General features: G+C 38.3%; 2 protein-coding genes across 3 annotated transcripts; both read right to left on the minus strand.

The window, feature by feature from the left end:
- Window positions 1-340: 340 nt before the first annotated feature.
- cdk21 (cyclin-dependent kinase 21) lies at window positions 341-8,374 on the minus strand. The gene is made up of 8 exons (XM_067476274.1): window positions 7,548-8,374; window positions 4,857-6,562; window positions 4,088-4,220; window positions 2,348-2,515; window positions 2,017-2,126; window positions 1,854-1,904; window positions 1,624-1,756; window positions 341-1,070 (listed from the first exon to the last, which is right to left on the minus strand). Exons 2-8 carry the CDS (start codon window positions 5,084-5,086, stop codon window positions 993-995), a joined length of 903 nt encoding a protein of 300 aa, XP_067332375.1. The 5' UTR covers window positions 5,087-6,562; window positions 7,548-8,374; the 3' UTR covers window positions 341-992.
- A 137-nt stretch (window positions 8,375-8,511) lies between these two features.
- On the minus strand, window positions 8,512-15,612 carry LOC137099432 (all-trans-retinol 13,14-reductase-like). 2 transcript variants are annotated; one of them, XM_067476268.1, is made up of 11 exons: window positions 15,394-15,612; window positions 14,823-14,957; window positions 14,388-14,629; window positions 12,756-12,957; window positions 12,469-12,666; window positions 12,253-12,372; window positions 11,066-11,204; window positions 10,618-10,727; window positions 10,293-10,462; window positions 9,134-9,293; window positions 8,512-9,026 (listed from the first exon to the last, which is right to left on the minus strand). In XM_067476268.1, the coding sequence occupies exons 1-11, from the start codon at window positions 15,551-15,553 to the stop codon at window positions 8,878-8,880; spliced, it is 1,785 nt and encodes a 594-aa protein (XP_067332369.1). In that variant the 5' UTR covers window positions 15,554-15,612; the 3' UTR covers window positions 8,512-8,877. The 2 variants fall into 2 exon arrangements, with proteins under 2 accessions (XP_067332369.1, XP_067332368.1); XM_067476267.1 differs by having other exon boundaries at window positions 14,823-15,005; window positions 15,394-15,611.
- Window positions 15,613-16,429: the final 817 nt, after the last annotated feature.

Below are 16,429 nucleotides of genomic sequence, written 5' to 3' on the forward strand. Positions count from 1 at the left end.
TTGCCATTTTTAAAACCTCAGGTACATAAAACAAACAAAAAAAATGTCCGCATAGTGAGAGACCACTGAGGGTTTTTCATAGGCGGGAAGACAACGAACTATTATTCCAGTTGTGTTGGTGGTGTTAACAATTGCCACTGTGATAATAATCAAACCCTGAAGTCCCAAACATTTTTCTTTAGACTGGTCCTCATCTAAATGTTGCAGCACTGCCCCCCTCCGTTCAGACAATACACTTACACGAGAAATAATTATCAGGCAGGATCAAAGGTGTTCTATTCAAATGCAGAGACAGATCTGTGCCACAATTATTTATAGAAAAATCTTCTTAAACAAACAGCTTAACTTGTGCATTAGTAGAAAGATATTTTCTACAATCTGGCAATATAAACATAAATACAGGTGTAATCTATTCCAGTGAATACACCATAAATATATTCATAAAAATAACAAATATAAAGGACTGAATTTCCTCTGGTGTAGACAAGTCCAGAACAAAAAAGCTTTGGTGAAATAAAATAAATTAGCTCATCAACATAAAAGTGTTCATAATAGTGTTATCTATTACAGCAAAACAGAACTCATTATTACTATTAACACTCAGCAATATAAAGTAGAAATATCTATGTGGGAAGGCATAGCGTTCTATCAAATAGCTCGTAAAATATAGATCGAGGAACCATGTGCCATTACTGAGTTATGAAGGCTGGTCAAATGCTTTTTGTTTTTAACTTCGATTTAAACAAATAAACTGTATACTAAATATTTTGTGCCATAAGAGCCATGTCCTGCAAGTCATGCATAACTGCATTTATTTCCTGCAATGATATTTAAAAGGTCTTTCATGATGTTGGTGAACAGTCAATTCTCTGAAAGTAAGATGGATTTTATGGCACAAGACTGCTTAGTATTACTGGCTGTACAGTGGAAAAGAAGGGAGCAGAAGGAGCTGGAGTTCTCTTATCCTTCCACTTCTCATTCGGCGGAAATCTTCAGTGCTTCTTGAAGAAAGGATGAGCCAGAGCTTTTGCAGCTGAGATGCGACTGCTTGGTATGAATGCCAAACATTGCTGCAGGAAAAATATTGTGCCTAAAAACTACTTGAAAAAAATACTCTTTAGACTTGTGTCAATTGTTCTATTTAATAATGTCAGATAATACACAGGCCATTGTATTCTGGGCTTAATAGAGGTCAGAGCTGCAAAGAAGCACATTCATTTTAATTGGCTAATAGATGATGTACTGTAGCTGTAACACTATAACTGTTTAAATTATATAATGATAAACAAATACCAATTTAAGCTAACATTAGCAACACAGATGTTATGTCTCTAACCCCACAAACCTTGAAATCAAACATTTTAATGAGAGGATTCTAAACTTCAAGAACTAAAATGTCTAAACCTGAGCCACTGGATAAGACATAATTGTCTTAGACAGTATTTGCAGGCAGAGAACAACTTCCCCTCACATCAAACCTTGTCAGTTTTATTGCTGTCTTTTTGCCACTAGACCCTCTATCAATTCCAGAATACAACACACTATTTACTACCTGATGTCACTGGGAAATAAGACAATTTGTAAGCCTGGCAACACAGAAACAGAAACCATGGATCTCCTCACAGCTAGTAGGTCGTTCTCATCTGGGCCCAGTGTGGGAAGCAGGTTTGTGCAGGTGCCTTTTGATCCCAAGGTGATTGTGTATGGAATTGGGCTGTCCTTGGGCCAGTCCTCCTCATCAGGTAAACCAATGACTCTGACAAACCATTAAAAAACAAAAATTATAATGTATATAGGATTGTGGAGCAATCAGACAGATCACCATTAAAAGTGTTAATCTTTAAAAAACTCACTCAAAGATTTTATGCAGCTGCTGCACCTCTGTGTATCCTTGAAACAAGGGTCTGTGACAGACATAACAAATGTCATTTGGCAACTTTATGTCTATTTAGACCATAACAAAAGTTTTCTCCATTCAAAATCTCCTCTAGCTATGCACCAAACAGATATCCTTACCTCAAGAGGAAGAGCTCGGCGAGGATGCAACCGACGCTCCACATATCTACTGAAGACATGTAGACAGAGTTCAGTAGCACCTCAGGGGCTCTGTACCAGAGCGTCACCACCTGAACAAAGAGTGATATAATAAGAACGTAAAGAAATGAAAACATAATAGTAAGAATGAGAGAAGTGACAAGTGACCATTTTTATCTCAGGCCGAGAAACAGACAATATAGTGCTACACACAAACCAAATTATGTTGTTTAAGAAAATTAATGCAATGCATCTAAACAACATATCACACATTTGACAACTGTTTTTTAATCTTGACTGGTACATCACGTACACCAGGAGTGAGAGCGATATTAAAGGTGTAGATGCGTGCCAGTCCAAAATCCGCTATCTTGATTTCTCCACGGCTGCTGACCAGGATGTTCTCTGGTTTTAAGTCACGATGCAGTACCATGTTTGTGTGTAAGAAGTCCAACCCTTGCAGCAGCTGCAGCATCACATTCTGCAGAGACAGAAAACAGCAAGGCAACACTTTCTATTCAAAAGCTGTGTCCGAATTCAGGGCCTGCCTCATGATAGGTCTGAATTTCCTGTGTGGGGTAGCGTGGCAGTGAAGCGGTTAGCGCTGCCACCTCACAGCTAGAAGGTCACAGATTTGCGTCCCCAACAGGCTGAGGTCTTTTTGTGGGCAGTTTGCATGTTCTTTTTCATGTTTCCCCCAAATAATCCGGTTTCCTCCTACAGTCCAAAGACATGCATGTTGGGTCAATTGGTGACTCGAAATTGCCCGTAGATGTGAGTGTAAGTGTGAATGGTTGTCTCTCTGTGTGTGTCTCTCTGTGTTGACCCTAATATAGACCAGTGACCTGTCAAGGGTGTACCCCATCTGTTGCCCAGTGACAGCTGGGATAGGCTCCAGCCCCCTGCAACTTATCTGTAACAAGATAAGTTATTACAGACAATAGATGGATGGATTAAATGTGGAACAAGAAAAAAAGACTTATTTTTTCATGTTGATATTACTGTTTTGAGGCTGTGTACATATAGAAGGAAGCTTTTTGTTGTGTTGAGTGCATGTCAGCATTTTAATTTGTAAAACTTGCCTTTTAATGATGAATGTAATTGATCAGAAATGTAGTGGAGTAACAATCAAAGTAGCCAGATATTAATCAAAGATTTTACTTAAGTACAGTAACAAATTATTCAAAAGTCATAACTTTTCACCAAAGTCAGGCTCAAATTGTTAAAGAGTGGTTCAAGGAGCAGGAAACATTTCCATTCAGGGATGAACCACCACAGAGTCCTGACCTTAACATCACTGAGTCTTTGGGATGTGCGTGAGAAGACTTTAGACATCATCAATACAAGATCTTGGTGGTTAAGGCCCAAGGACTTTGGGAATTACACTGTCTCATGTCTAATTCTCAGCTGCCAGAGAACCAGTGCAGCCTGACAAATAACCACAAAAATTTCTCTTTAGGGTAAAAGGTGAAGTTCAGGCAGGTAGTAGCTGAATGAGGGTTAACAATGAGTAAGTGTGAGTTTCTGAAACCCTGTTTCTGTCCAGTGTTAAACCCTCAGTAGGAAGGCGACTGACACAGACAGTGCCCACGGAGGTAAAATGTCATAGAATAAGCTAAGTTAAGATATTGTGATGATTGTTAACTTTTGTATCTGAAACTGGTATTTAGAATTATTGAACACATCAGGAGAACACAAAATACCTTTGCACACAAACTGCAGCTTAGTTTAAGCTTGTTTCAAAAATGTTTTTGAAAATTAGTATTGAAATTATAGTTTTAGATTTGAATCATTCATTTATGTACATTTGTACGTTCTGCAGTTCTTTCCCAGATTTTGAATTTAACACACAGTTAAACCCAAGCAAGCCAAATTTAAAAAAAAGCATTGATCTATATATTTCTCAATAGTGAGTATTTGTCGTGTACGACAACCTATGTCTAGGGCTGCTTATAAAAACCTACAGTATGAAAGAGAAGTGGTCATTCCAGCTCTTAAAACTCTTAAGACTTAAATACATGCAACTAGGATAATACAGGTGATGGGTCCACACCTTTATAGAGTCATGGCTCAGTCCAGAAGAAGGAACCTTAGAGAGGAAAGTGGACAGGTCCTGGTCAATGTATTCCAACACCAGCGTGAGGTTCAAACTCCTGCCCACTGCTACAACAGAGGCATCCAACAACCTGTATGGTTAAATCAGACAGGGATAAAAAAAAATATTCAATTCTAGATTTTTCTTTTTACACATTTCGCAACAAATCAATTCTCAACATAAATGTAGCACCACTATGCCTTCTTTCACAAATGCAAACCAAATATTTTTTGTTGCCCAAAAAAGACCGATCTTTAAGTTAAAAAAAGGCAGGAGTGGTTTTTGCAGCATGCATCTTAATACAGAAAGCTGCAAATTATATCAAGAGCGTGTTGAACTGGGTAGTGCCACAGTTGTAGTGTAAAAATCACTATTCTTTTTGAAAAAAATACATTCTAGCAAGAAAAATATTTATTTGCTAAGATGATCAATTACCTCCTGTAATAACACATTTAAGTTTCAGTTTCAGTGAAACCTGGGTAAAAATTGAATAACAAATGGAAAATAGTAGAGTCTGGTTATTTGAATGTAATGTAACCGATTCAAAATAGTATTCAGTTTACAGTATTTAAAAATGTTTTAGTGTTTGTAGTCATAGTAAACTATATGCGCATATATAATATGTATGAACTTATTACAGCATCTGAGCAGAAACAGGAGGATTCATCTGTTCACTGGCCTAATTTAGTTTTGAAATATTAATACCTTTGCACGTGGACAAACTTACTTGACTATGTTGGGATGGTTAAACTGTTTCATTTTATACAGCAGCGCCACCTCTCGGATCATGACGGGGGGGATCCCGGTCTCCGACGTGTCTCCACGGATGTTGAGTTTCTTCACCGCCAGGATGCGCTGCTTCTCCCCCATTTCTCTGGCTTTGTACACTGTTCCGTAGGAGCCTTCCCCAACTTTTGCCAGAAGCTCGTAGCACAAACTCCTGCCGCTCATGTCCATAGTGCAGAAAGTGACTGTGGCTGAGGCCTCTGTCAAATTTAGGATGATTTAACCCTAAAACGTGCAGAAAGTTGTCCAATTCAGGAAGACAACAGTCAAATGTCAGTTTACCTGCCGTGGACAATTAAAACTAAGCTAACATTAGCAGGTTAGCTAGCAGGTACTTAATTCCTAACAGCGGGCACTCATCACTTTTGTTATCCCGGTTTGTGATGCTCATGGCGTGTTGGATTTCAGTCTCGTTACAGTAACTGGTCTTTCACTTTACCTCAGACAGCAGAGCCCACTTTCTCCTCCATGCCGCTTCCTGCAGGGAAATGTAGCTGTGTATCTGTGGCCCATACAAGAAAATAATGTGTAGAATACTCCTCCACGTGCGCCCCGCTGCTGTCAATATTGCTGTAAGCCCCACATGCTGCGTTCACGTGCACATCAAAAGAGAGGTTTACTGACCGCAGTGCAAATAAAAATGATTGTGGTTAAACAACAGTACACACGAAATTAAAAAAATATATAGTTTAGATTTTATAGCCAAATATACATATCCAAAGAGATTTGCCTTTTTAAAGCTTTACAGAACGGATCCAGTCCCAAGTCTGTATAAATGCAGGCGGTTGTGTCAGGAAGGGATTACAACTTATTAAACATGCAGGTGAAAAGAGTATCAGACAGGTTGATGAGTATGAATTTGGAAATTCAAGACGTGATTCAATGTTGTTAGTGGTTACACCTCACATGTAGGATGTGAGTTAGAAGAGAAGGATAAATTCTGGAGTGAGTTAGATGAAGTGATGCAGTGGTGATTGGTGCAGATTTCAATGGACATGTAGTGAAGGGAACGGAGGTGATGAGAATTTGATGGGAAGGTTTGGTCTTCAGGACAGGAACACAAAAGGACAGATGGTGGTAGACTCTGCAAAGAGGATGGAAATTAATGTAGTGAACGCTTTCTTCCAGAAGAGGCAGGAACATAGGTTAACATATAAGAGCGGAGGTAGAAGCACTCAGGTGGACTACACCTTGTGTCGACGTTGCAATCTGAAAGAGTTCAGTGACTACACAACTGATGCAGTATTTGCTTTGAGGATGCTGATGGAGAAGTACAGAGAGGGTCATAGGGAGTTGCATTGTGTCTGACAGGGTGTCGAGAGAGGAGCTGTGGTACTGTATGAGAAAGTCTGGAGTGGAAGAGAAGTGTGTTAGAGTGGTGCAGGACATGTACTGTATGAGAGCTGTAAGTCCTGTAGGTGTGACAGAGGAGTTTAAGGTGGAAGTGGGTGTGCGAGAGCAGGGAGCAGGTGGAGGAAAATCTAAAGAGGTGGAGGTCTGCTCTGGAAATTAGAGGAATGAAGGTTAGCAGCAGCAAGACAGAATACGTGTGTGAATGAGAGGGAAACGCTGTGATCTACAGTCATATGTACTCACCTTCAGCGGTGGTGGGGCCCTTTTGCCTTTGCCTCTTTCTCTTTTTCTTCCCTACACAAAGCAAAACACAGTCAACTTTTAATACCAGCTGATGAAAACAACACACTATGCACTGACTATGTTTCCTCCATCTGCAGGTATGTGTTAGCAGCGTGCACATACATAATTATCCCTAGCTTCCCAATAAGGTTGCTGCATGATGTGAAACAACTTCTCAAACTCAGCTTCTTCAAAATATTGTGCTTTTTCCAATTAAAATAAATTTGTCAAAAGCAAAGCTGAACCCCCTGTCCATTTCTACATAAATCAAAATAAAGTCAAATCAGAGATGCATTACTGAAGTCACAAAGACAGAACAGGTCATTAGAGAAGCTGCATCATCACGAGGTTCCCCTCTCTTTAACTAATAGTAACTGCCTGAATGAGCTGCAGTGATGTCTATCGAATACAAACACATCTGGAGAGAGTCTGACACATAGGTCCATAATACAACAGTTGTTTCGGCAGAAGGTCACACATGTCACGAGTGTGTTTTCATGTGAAGGTCATTACAGTGACAGGGCAACACCCTTTATGATGCACTAGAACAACTATCAACTGTGGATTTTTTATTTTTCTGCCTATTAAAATTGATTTGTTGATTCAAACCTTATGCTACTTCAAATATCAGTGATGGATGTGTCTCATTGCTGGATTAACATCACTTTTTTGTAACAGATCATTGTTGTATGTCAAACATGAGATGAGAATAAGCATGAGAATAAGCATATTATAATACAGTTAAATTGCTAAGATAAAATGTTGTCAATTAAAAATCAGTTTAATCTTAAGGTGCGTTTGAGTTTATTGCACACCCTGAATCACCTGATGTTTTTTATTCTAACAAGCATGTGGGTCTAAGCTACAAGACTGATCATTTCCTACTGGACTCCTGGACTTAATGGCAAGTCTATAATAGATGTGTGTTAGTTTTTTCCTAGTAAACTTTTTGTCTACTAAATCACAAAAGTGAATGTGTGGTTAACCAGGGTCTTACTGTGTTTAGAGGAGCTGCAGATTGAGCAGAGACTGATGTCCTGAGGTTGCTATGCACAGCCGACTGATCCAGCACATTCTGTGAAGATGAGAAGTTAACCAGCCACAGTTGTTGTGTTGTTGAGTTACTAATTAGTGACTAATTAGCAGTTTTTCATCTTACTCCACTGTTGTATATTACTCATTACATTTAGCAACACAGAGTGGGCACAGATTAAAATCAGCTATTTGCTGTTTTTCTTTTGGGCCTAAGAAATAATCATTTATCTGTCTCTTTTGTGATACCTATTATACATATTGTATCTAGCCCTAACATTTACTTAGTCCCTGTCTATTAACACCTTCCTCACTGTGCAAGTGACCTGACTGCATTACATTTTGATTATGCAGTTGTTCTTGCCAGGTAATGGCAGCAGTCTGTCCACAATTTAGTTCATGGAATGACCATAGCTGGCTGTAAGTGCACACACTGTATCGTTCATTAAGATTTCCTACTGGCTGAGAGCGGATGTCAAATCCTCGCTCAGTAGGAGAAGGAGAAAGAGGTGGAGTTAAAGGAGCTGTATACCCTACAGTCTACAAAAATTAATCTCCTCTACAACATTGAAACTGCATCAAATCAAATCCATGGTCTTGGTGGATGTTGAACTGAGTGTTTTTGAGCTCCTGTGAGACAAATAAATAGTGAGCTGTTTTAAGACCCTTTTTTCTGGACCATCTTTAGAGATACAAGCACCAACTTGAAACTAGATTATGATTTTAGTCCAGAAGCAAAAGCAGCAGCATTTGCATGTCATCAATCCATCCTTACTTTAATCTACCACAGGCCTTTTAATCCAGTTCTACCATGTATTTATATAAACATCTACCGCAGTTTGGTTTAGAGTTGCAAGAGTTAGTTGTAGTATGTAGCAAAAACAATTATGATGAACATGATGAAAATTAAAATGACACAGAATCAAGCATGACAACATATGGGTGTTTTATTACCTTGTCTTTTTTATCCATTTCTTCTTTAAAATATTTTGATCATTCAGATTTTTTAAATCTTTAAAACTTAAGAATGACAAATTTATTTTAATTGGAAAAAGCACTTTGGACTTAAGAATAAAGTAAAACAGCAGCATCTAGTGTTAGGAAATAATTCACTACTGCATTTGATACAGTTTACATACATTGTAGATATGCCAACTGTGAGTTGGGTTTACAGTAAGATCCACGTCATCAAGAGAGGAGGATAAATACTCTTCCTGCCTCCTTGTCTGGCAGCAGCAGTGTAGGTTAAAGTTTCCTGACCAGTCAGTGACATTTGTCTCTGCTATCTCAGGAAGTTACTCCCTTTTCAGTTTGGCATCAACAGATTTTATTTTCTTTGCAAGGGCAATAGCATCCAAATGTAGGTTGCGGTTGAGAATGACTGAACCACAGGTGAGAGCTCCAGCAAGAGCACCAGCAAAGCCACACAAAAACATATCCTGCCCTGTGAAACAAACAAAAAAAAAAGTTTGATTTCAGAGAACACTGTAAAAGAAATAACGGCAACCTCAAATTGCTAAAAGCGCAGTATTTGGCTGCACAGAGACTGACCTGTCAGATAGAGATTCTTTAGTGGAGTCTGAGGTCTCAGTATAGCACTGAGTTCAGGGTTGAACCGTTTAATGCCATGATCTGCTCCATAGATTTCACCTCTGGAGGCTCCAATATAGTGACTGTTTGTGATGGGGGTTCCAACATCAATGAACTCAATCTACACAGAAAACAGAAACAAGCAAGTAAATAGGTGTATGCTGTATAGTACACAGAATCTGGTCTTTGTTCCACTTAAGAGCAGGTTGTTCTTCTCCTCTCCTGTAGTCTTTTGAGTCCCTCTGCAGATTACAAGTCTAAATTTTAGTGAAAGCCTCAGTGCTAGGTGAAGAAGAAAGCTTAGAGTTCCCTGCAGTACAGTGCAACTGCACGTAGTCAGCAATCCAGGAGGTTGTGGAGGTGGTCTACCTGCACCTTTTTTTCTCAACAGGACAAGCTAGATTGTATTGAAGGTACTAAAGAAATCAAAGTACATGAGTTTCACAAGTCCATCTACAAAGTAGTATAACAGTAGTCATGTTTGTTTACAGTAAGTCTAAATTTATAGTTTTTATTTTATGGGGCATGTTAAGAAAATGCTCAATGTTACAAGTGATGCAAAAAGTGCAGTGTGATACATATCCAGTAATGAAACATTTAAGAACTTTATAATGGTAATATAATATTATATAATTGTAAAACAAAGACAAAGTAGATGACAGTACACTTTACTTTAGCAAGAGCTCCCATAGCAGGTAATATGGATGTGTACTTGCAGCTCAGGGTCTGTGAAGTTCTTTCACAGTAACATACTCGTGAATTACATAATCTATTAACCAGCACCACACTCGTATTCAATTCATTCCTCCCTCTCTATATTCTTCTCCAAGCATCTTCACTTGTCGCAAGCCTTTTTTTAAGATTCATATGTGCACTTGTAAAAAGGTAATTAAAACCTGGTGATATGTATAAATAGCTGCGATATCTGCATTTTCCAGGGGAAATCAGTTTTCCCTTGCCTAAATCACAGTAGTCTGGTTTCTCATTTACATGACAGTTAACCAATCAGCTTGATGGAGACAGCCGACTGTTACTGGTTACCAGTTAAGTGAATAATAATGAAATTACTGCTGACCACACACAGATTCATCTGCAAGGTCAGTTGACCACAACACTTTACCTTGTCTCTGGTGATCTTTGGGAAGATGTCCATAACCACCTCCAAAATAGAATCTATGAAAGCCTGTTTTAGCTGTTTGTAGTCTGCCCCTCTGTTCTTCACTTTGCCATCCTTCCACTCCTCAAACCACTCGTACTTGGCAAAGGTAACCAGGGTCACAGTTGACTTGCCTATTGTAAGAAAAAAACAAGACATTATAAAAATAAGGTATATGAAATAAAGACAATTTTCTTTATACAATGCATAGATTCTAATGTGGAATGCAGGTTTTACTTTATGAACTGCTGAAAGATATACTGATGTGCTGCATCTAATTTTTCTATACCTGGTGATCTTTCCTCCCATGTAGAATCTTTAGCTGATGGAGAGGCGACAAACAGCAGAGGAACATTATTAGCTGACTCTTCCCTCTGTCCATTCATGTAGTTCTCCACCCTGTAGACGAAAACAGATCATGTTGGTAAAGCCAATTCACAAATAACCAAAAGATAAATATTTCAGAGGTCTTGTTTAAAAATAATAAACCACTGCAATCACATTATGCAACTGTATGTTTTGGACTACAAACCTGAGCCTTTCACATTTCCATGATGTGATTTGATACATGAATTTACATCTACTATCTGTAATTAACTAGTAATCATCAGGTTTCTTTCAGACACAGAGCCATAAAGCAACTTCTGCTTAGAAGTCTATACCTGTAATACTCATTTGATTAGCTTTTTTGTAGTAGTAATGGGATAAGTAGTCACAAAAAATATTTCACAACATACAATTCATCAATATTGTTCTCAGGAAAGATCCAGTAATTGTCTGCCTTCAGGCCCAGCTCCTCCTTGGTACCAGTTAGACCAATGAAAACACTCAGTCCACCTTCACCATTCTTCATCATACTCAACTGCTTCTGGATTGCTGCAAAGGTCACATCATAGAGAAAAACTTCACAAACTTAACAAAAACCTAAACTATCCTTAAAAGCTTTAATTTGTTTTTTTCATCCTGAATCCAATATAATAGTGATTGCTTCTAGTGCTGAAACTGTCTAAATGAAATCAATAGCTTTTAAGCCCTAGTGGCCCTTCACTATTCAGTTTTTTTTTATCAACTTTGAAACTGTTTTTAAACCTTTTCCTACAGTTAGTAATTTTGTCTGCTGATATTTGCAATCACCTAGATTGATTGATGACATACCCAGTGCTTACAACATTACTAATTAATAAAATGAAAAGATACAGAACCTTTAAGACTCAAAAATATTTTTTACTACATAAATGGTCCAAAACATATCTTGATGTGAAGATGTCCTGTTAAAACTTCCTGTGACAGAATAATTTAACAGCACTGGCAGCAATAAAGATATTTGCTACTGAAGGTTTTTGAGTGAGGCTCATTCTTCTAAATAATCAGAGCATTTAATTATTTCTGCTTGATTAGGGAGGATTTGTCATTTATTTTCATTTCATAATCATGACTATCAGAAATGGCAGGCTGAGTGTTGTGGTGTGTTGCATAGAAGGGCTGGGTTGAGAAAAGTGCATAGATTTTAAATCTTATTCTAAACAAGGTTAAGTTGCATATTGAAATCAGCAGTCAAGTAAAAGTGGTAGAAAATATCTTCAGTTCCTTTTCACTTCTAAAATAGTACTTGCAAATTTTCTATGTTTATGTAATGGTAAAATTAGTATGTATAAATTTAGCACTACTAAGTCAAAACAAGCAAGTTAATGCAGCCAACCTGGACTCTGAGAAACCTTTGTTTTCCATTGTATTTTGACACTTCATGGACTGGACAGCACTGCTGGACTTCTTGTAGATATTGCTAACTGCTAATTAAAGCTGTGAGTCTACCCCTTATGTATAGATTATTTATTTCAAGTTCACTGTGGTGGTGTACAGAATCTCAATTATATAGAGTGTATCACTATACAAATATCTAACCCAACTGAAAGTTCTTTTAAACCTGGCAAGGCCTGGAGCTCTTTGGGCAGCAGCTTCTGGTAGGTGTTGAAGATGCCAGCATTAGAGATGACCATAGGGGCATGGATATGAATTTCATCTTCCCCCTTCTTGACACTCACACCTAGAACCAAAAAAACAAGCATACACTCATGTTGAATTACCTTTCTGTGTGAGCTGCTAACAGCTGCAACTGTTTATAGAAACAGAATACACCCACCATAAGCTTCCTTTGCCTCATTGAACAAGATACGGTTGACAGGGGCTCGAACTAGAACAGCACCACCAGCCTTCTCAATAATGGGAATCATGTGGTAGGCAATTTCACTGGCTCCACCTTTAGGGTACCAGGCCCCATTCAGGAAGTGAGTAACCAACAAGCTGTGCATAGCGAAACTGGCATCCTTTGGCATGTTACCTACCGATCAGACAGGAGAACAAGAACTATGAGCAAAAAATTAAAGGATGTTAATATTAATCTGACTCCACCAACAGAACTGCAGCTACCGTAGGTGCCAAATATGTAGCTGAAGACAGCCCTTAGGTCCTTGTTCTCTGTTAGTTCATTAACCACTTCTGTAAGACTGCGGGAAGCCATCTTGAAGAAGAAGGACAGATGTTTGACCAGGCCGGTGTAGACCAGTAACTTGGCCAAGGGGGCAGGACAGAGCTTCAGCAAAGCGAGGAACCAAATGCCACGTCCAGCTTTCTGAAGACAAAAGCCATGCAAATGATACAGACATTTGCAAGACAGTAGTTTGGTTTCTTAATGATTTTAGAATACTGATGTTTATGTTTTATCCAGTAATCTAAATGTGGTTTCATATGTTTCATAAAGGTGTGAATGGTTGTCCATTTTAAAACTCACTCTATGCTTTTTTTTTGTATGCAAAAAAAATAAAAATGCAAAACCCAGATTGTTTTTAGCAAACTTGGGGGAAGTATGACCCTATTGAATATTTCCCATTAGAAGTTTGTGGCCAGTGATTTTGTACTATACATTCACATTTTGTGTAATAGCGGTAAATAACAGCATCATTGCCAGCAACAGGAACAGGATTAACAAGCTGGTTGAAAAGGCCGGCTCCAAAATATGATAAACACTTGATCTATTAGAGACTGTCGAAGTGAAATTTACCAGAAGGAGAATACTTGAGGTTTGAGGTTCACCTTTGGTTTGTTGATTTTTAATAATTTGACAATTGTGATGACTATATGCCTATATAGTCTATATGCCTCTGATTAAGTGCCCAGAACAACTCTTTTGCACTGACTGTTGTGAAATGTCTGAATGGGACTCCTGTTCATGTATGTACCACTAAATGTTAAAAGTATTTTTTTAAACTTAATGTATTATTTTGTTTTTAAAAAGATATTATTTGTTTTATGGTTAAATGTGAACTTGATAGTCTTGATAGAATTGCAATGTCCTTCACTGTTCCATGTCTTGTGCTGCTATGAGCTGTCCTGTTGTTGTGCAGATGGCTCTTTAGTTTCCTTAGTCTTGATTTCAATGAACGTCATCTCTCTTTCTTCACTTGTTTTATTTTTGCAGTCGAATAAATACGTTTAGGTTATTACTTCCAAATGCTATGATCCACTTGAAAAATAATGTTGAATGAAATAAAAAGCATAAATGGACTAATATGTCATTCCTTTATCTGCATGTCAAAGCAAATTGATAGTGCAAGTCTGTCTTGTTAATTATGGTAAAATAGTCTGCACTTATAAAGCACTTTACACTGCTTCTTATTCACCCATTTACACTCAATATCACACACACAAATGGGCTTGTTGCTATGCAGCTGGCCAACACTCACCGGGAGCAACTAAGTTGGGGTTCAGGGTCTAGCCTAAGGACACTTCGACATGTGACCAGAGGAGCCAGGGATCGAACCAACCACAGTCGCCATATTGTTATGTCATATTTAAGCTAATAAAAAGACTCGTCAATTACTCTGACCTTGGATTTGCCAACCACTAAAATTTCCGTGCCAACTCAAACACAGTTTCTACATCACAGTTCAGTGGGGGAGATGGCATTGCTCTTTAAAAAAAAAAAAAAAAGGAAGAAATGAATAATTTCTAAAATTGCATTTAAACCGCCTGATTACTACCTGGAATACAAAAATATCCCACCTTGACCAGCTTAATGTACTCATCAATGGCCATCTCCTCTCCAGGGAAACATTTCTTCAACTCCTCCAGAAAGCGCGTCTTGCCACTGTAGATGGGGTACCGGCGCCGGTTTTCCGGAGGTCCCAGAACTACATGGTCAAACGGATTGTCCAGAGGATCCCACTGCAGCTGACCGTTGGTCATTTGGTCCAGCATGCACCGGAATGGCGTACGGCCCTTCAGTTCTCCAATATAGTGAATTCCTGAGAATTCCATGAGGCACAGCAGACGTAGGCAAAGACCATAACTTCTCTCAACTTACCAGAAACATATTTTCACAGGTTAATGTTATTTAGACTAATTTTGAGGGAATCTGTATTTCAGAATTTTATTACTTTTAAATATCACGGAGTGATTAAAATAAATAGAAATACAATAAAGAATGAGCTTTCTCACCAACATCAAATGCAAAGCCCTTTTCGGTGAACGTGTGGCAGCATCCTCCGGCTCGATCATGCTGCTCCAGAACAATGACTTTCTTTCCCACCTTAGCCAGCAAAACTGCGAGTCCGAGCCCACCAATGCCACTGCCTATGATGATGGCATCCAGGTTGTCAGGTACTTTGCCGACTACGAAACCTAAAGAAAAAGCTAAAAACATCTAAAGAACAGCAAGGCGCACAAAGGGTACAATGACATTTGAGGATACTAGGAGTAGTGTTTGTGTTTTAGGTGTAAAGTACAAGTTCTGAGGAATTTTTGCAACTTTATGTGTACCAGAAAAGAAAATCATATTAAAATTTTCACAAACACAAAATGTCCTCCACTAGCGATTATGTTGCAATATATAAGTGTTATCTGCAGACACCGTCTTCACTGGCACTTTGCTCCACTTTTCCGGCCCTAATACAGATACGATTCCAATGTAACTGTTTCACACTGTGCACGTAAACACAATTTATTTGCATGAATTTAACTTCAGATTTTGATTCCAAGTTGAACAACATAAAAGGATCCATTAACTGACCTTGTTTCAGCACTTTGTTTTTTTCTTTCTTATCGTGAACCATCTTTTTAAGCGGTTCGCGAGTATCATTTCTAAAGGGATTGGGTCCGCGGCTGCTGAAGGCATATTTTATTGTAAACAGGAGCAAAGCTACAAAAAAAATCATTACACCGAGCCACATTTTGGCAGCTTTCTTGTCAGATGTTCAGACTATTGACTTCCGGGATCAGGTGCCACTCACATGGCTGACTGAAGAGGAGACCAACCAATTAGAGACTTCCTTCATGACGCGCCAGACCGTTTCGTCCAATCAGCGTCAGCTTCGGTGTGAGACCCACACACGACTGTTTTTAAAGAGCCACTAAAGTTATGAAAATACAAAATAGGCATTTCATTATAACATTTCTCTCTGGGAACGCTAAAATCATGTTAACATGTACATTTTATTAATTCTAAAGACACATCTTTCAAATTGTAACCATATCATGCAAATAATAAAAAAAAGTATTATGTATCTGTTTTGAGTTCGTATTAGCCTACGCTTTGTCAAATGGAACTGAAGTGTTGTTTTAAGTTTGCTTTTCTCTGTTCTATTTTCAGGCCTTTTGTTGTACAGAAATTTAATTCATTTGCAATTTTGTGTCTTTTTTGGACTTTTTCTGAGTCTCACTTCCCTTGTGTCCATCAGAAACACATCCATCCCTGTAAGTCACCGAAACTCTAAAATGTTATATAAAGTTAGTATTTTCACGTTTATACAAGTTTTTATTTTTGCATGCACTAGTTTGCAAGCACATCTGCAGAGTGTGAAATATGGCATAGAACTTTAGATAGAAGCTCAATTATTAGGGGTATTTTTTACATATATTTAGGATGCTCTACTCTGACAAAACACAAAAACCTCACAGCAACTTCTAGATTTTATTTGTTTTCGCTCAAAAACATACCATCTGCACCTTCACATTTTTCTCCTGCATCATAACGCCATGAGACCAATCATTCTATTATATGTTTGCAAATAGAACAACTACATAAAAAACACTTAGGTGGTGGCATT

This window comes from Channa argus, chromosome 15, assembly GCF_033026475.1.
Source record: "Channa argus isolate prfri chromosome 15, Channa argus male v1.0, whole genome shotgun sequence".
Classification (NCBI taxonomy): Eukaryota; Metazoa; Chordata; class Actinopteri; order Anabantiformes; family Channidae; genus Channa; species Channa argus.

What these genes read in the sequence shown, in the direction of transcription:
- cdk21 (XM_067476274.1), bottom strand. Translation starts at nt 5,086, where the DNA reads ATGGACATGAGCGGCAGGAGTTTGTGCTACGAGCTTCTGGCAAAAGTT. An exon ending in AACCATCCCAACATAGTCAA is followed by an intron (nt 4,221 to 4,856) that starts GTAAGTTTGTCC and finishes TTAACCATACAG; the next exon opens with GTTGTTGGATGCCTCTGTTG. An exon ending in TGAGCCATGACTCTATAAAG is followed by an intron (nt 2,516 to 4,087) that starts GTGTGGACCCAT and finishes CTGTCTCTGCAG; the next exon opens with AATGTGATGCTGCAGCTGCT.
- LOC137099432 (XM_067476267.1), bottom strand. Translation starts at nt 15,553, where the DNA reads ATGTGGCTCGGTGTAATGATTTTTTTTGTAGCTTTGCTCCTGTTTACA. An exon ending in AGTACATTAAGCTGGTCAAG is followed by an intron (nt 12,958 to 14,387) that starts GTGGGATATTTT and finishes TTTTGTCTTCAG; the next exon opens with AAAGCTGGACGTGGCATTTG. An exon ending in CAAAGATCACCAGAGACAAG is followed by an intron (nt 9,294 to 10,292) that starts GTAAAGTGTTGT and finishes TTTTCTGTGTAG; the next exon opens with ATTGAGTTCATTGATGTTGG.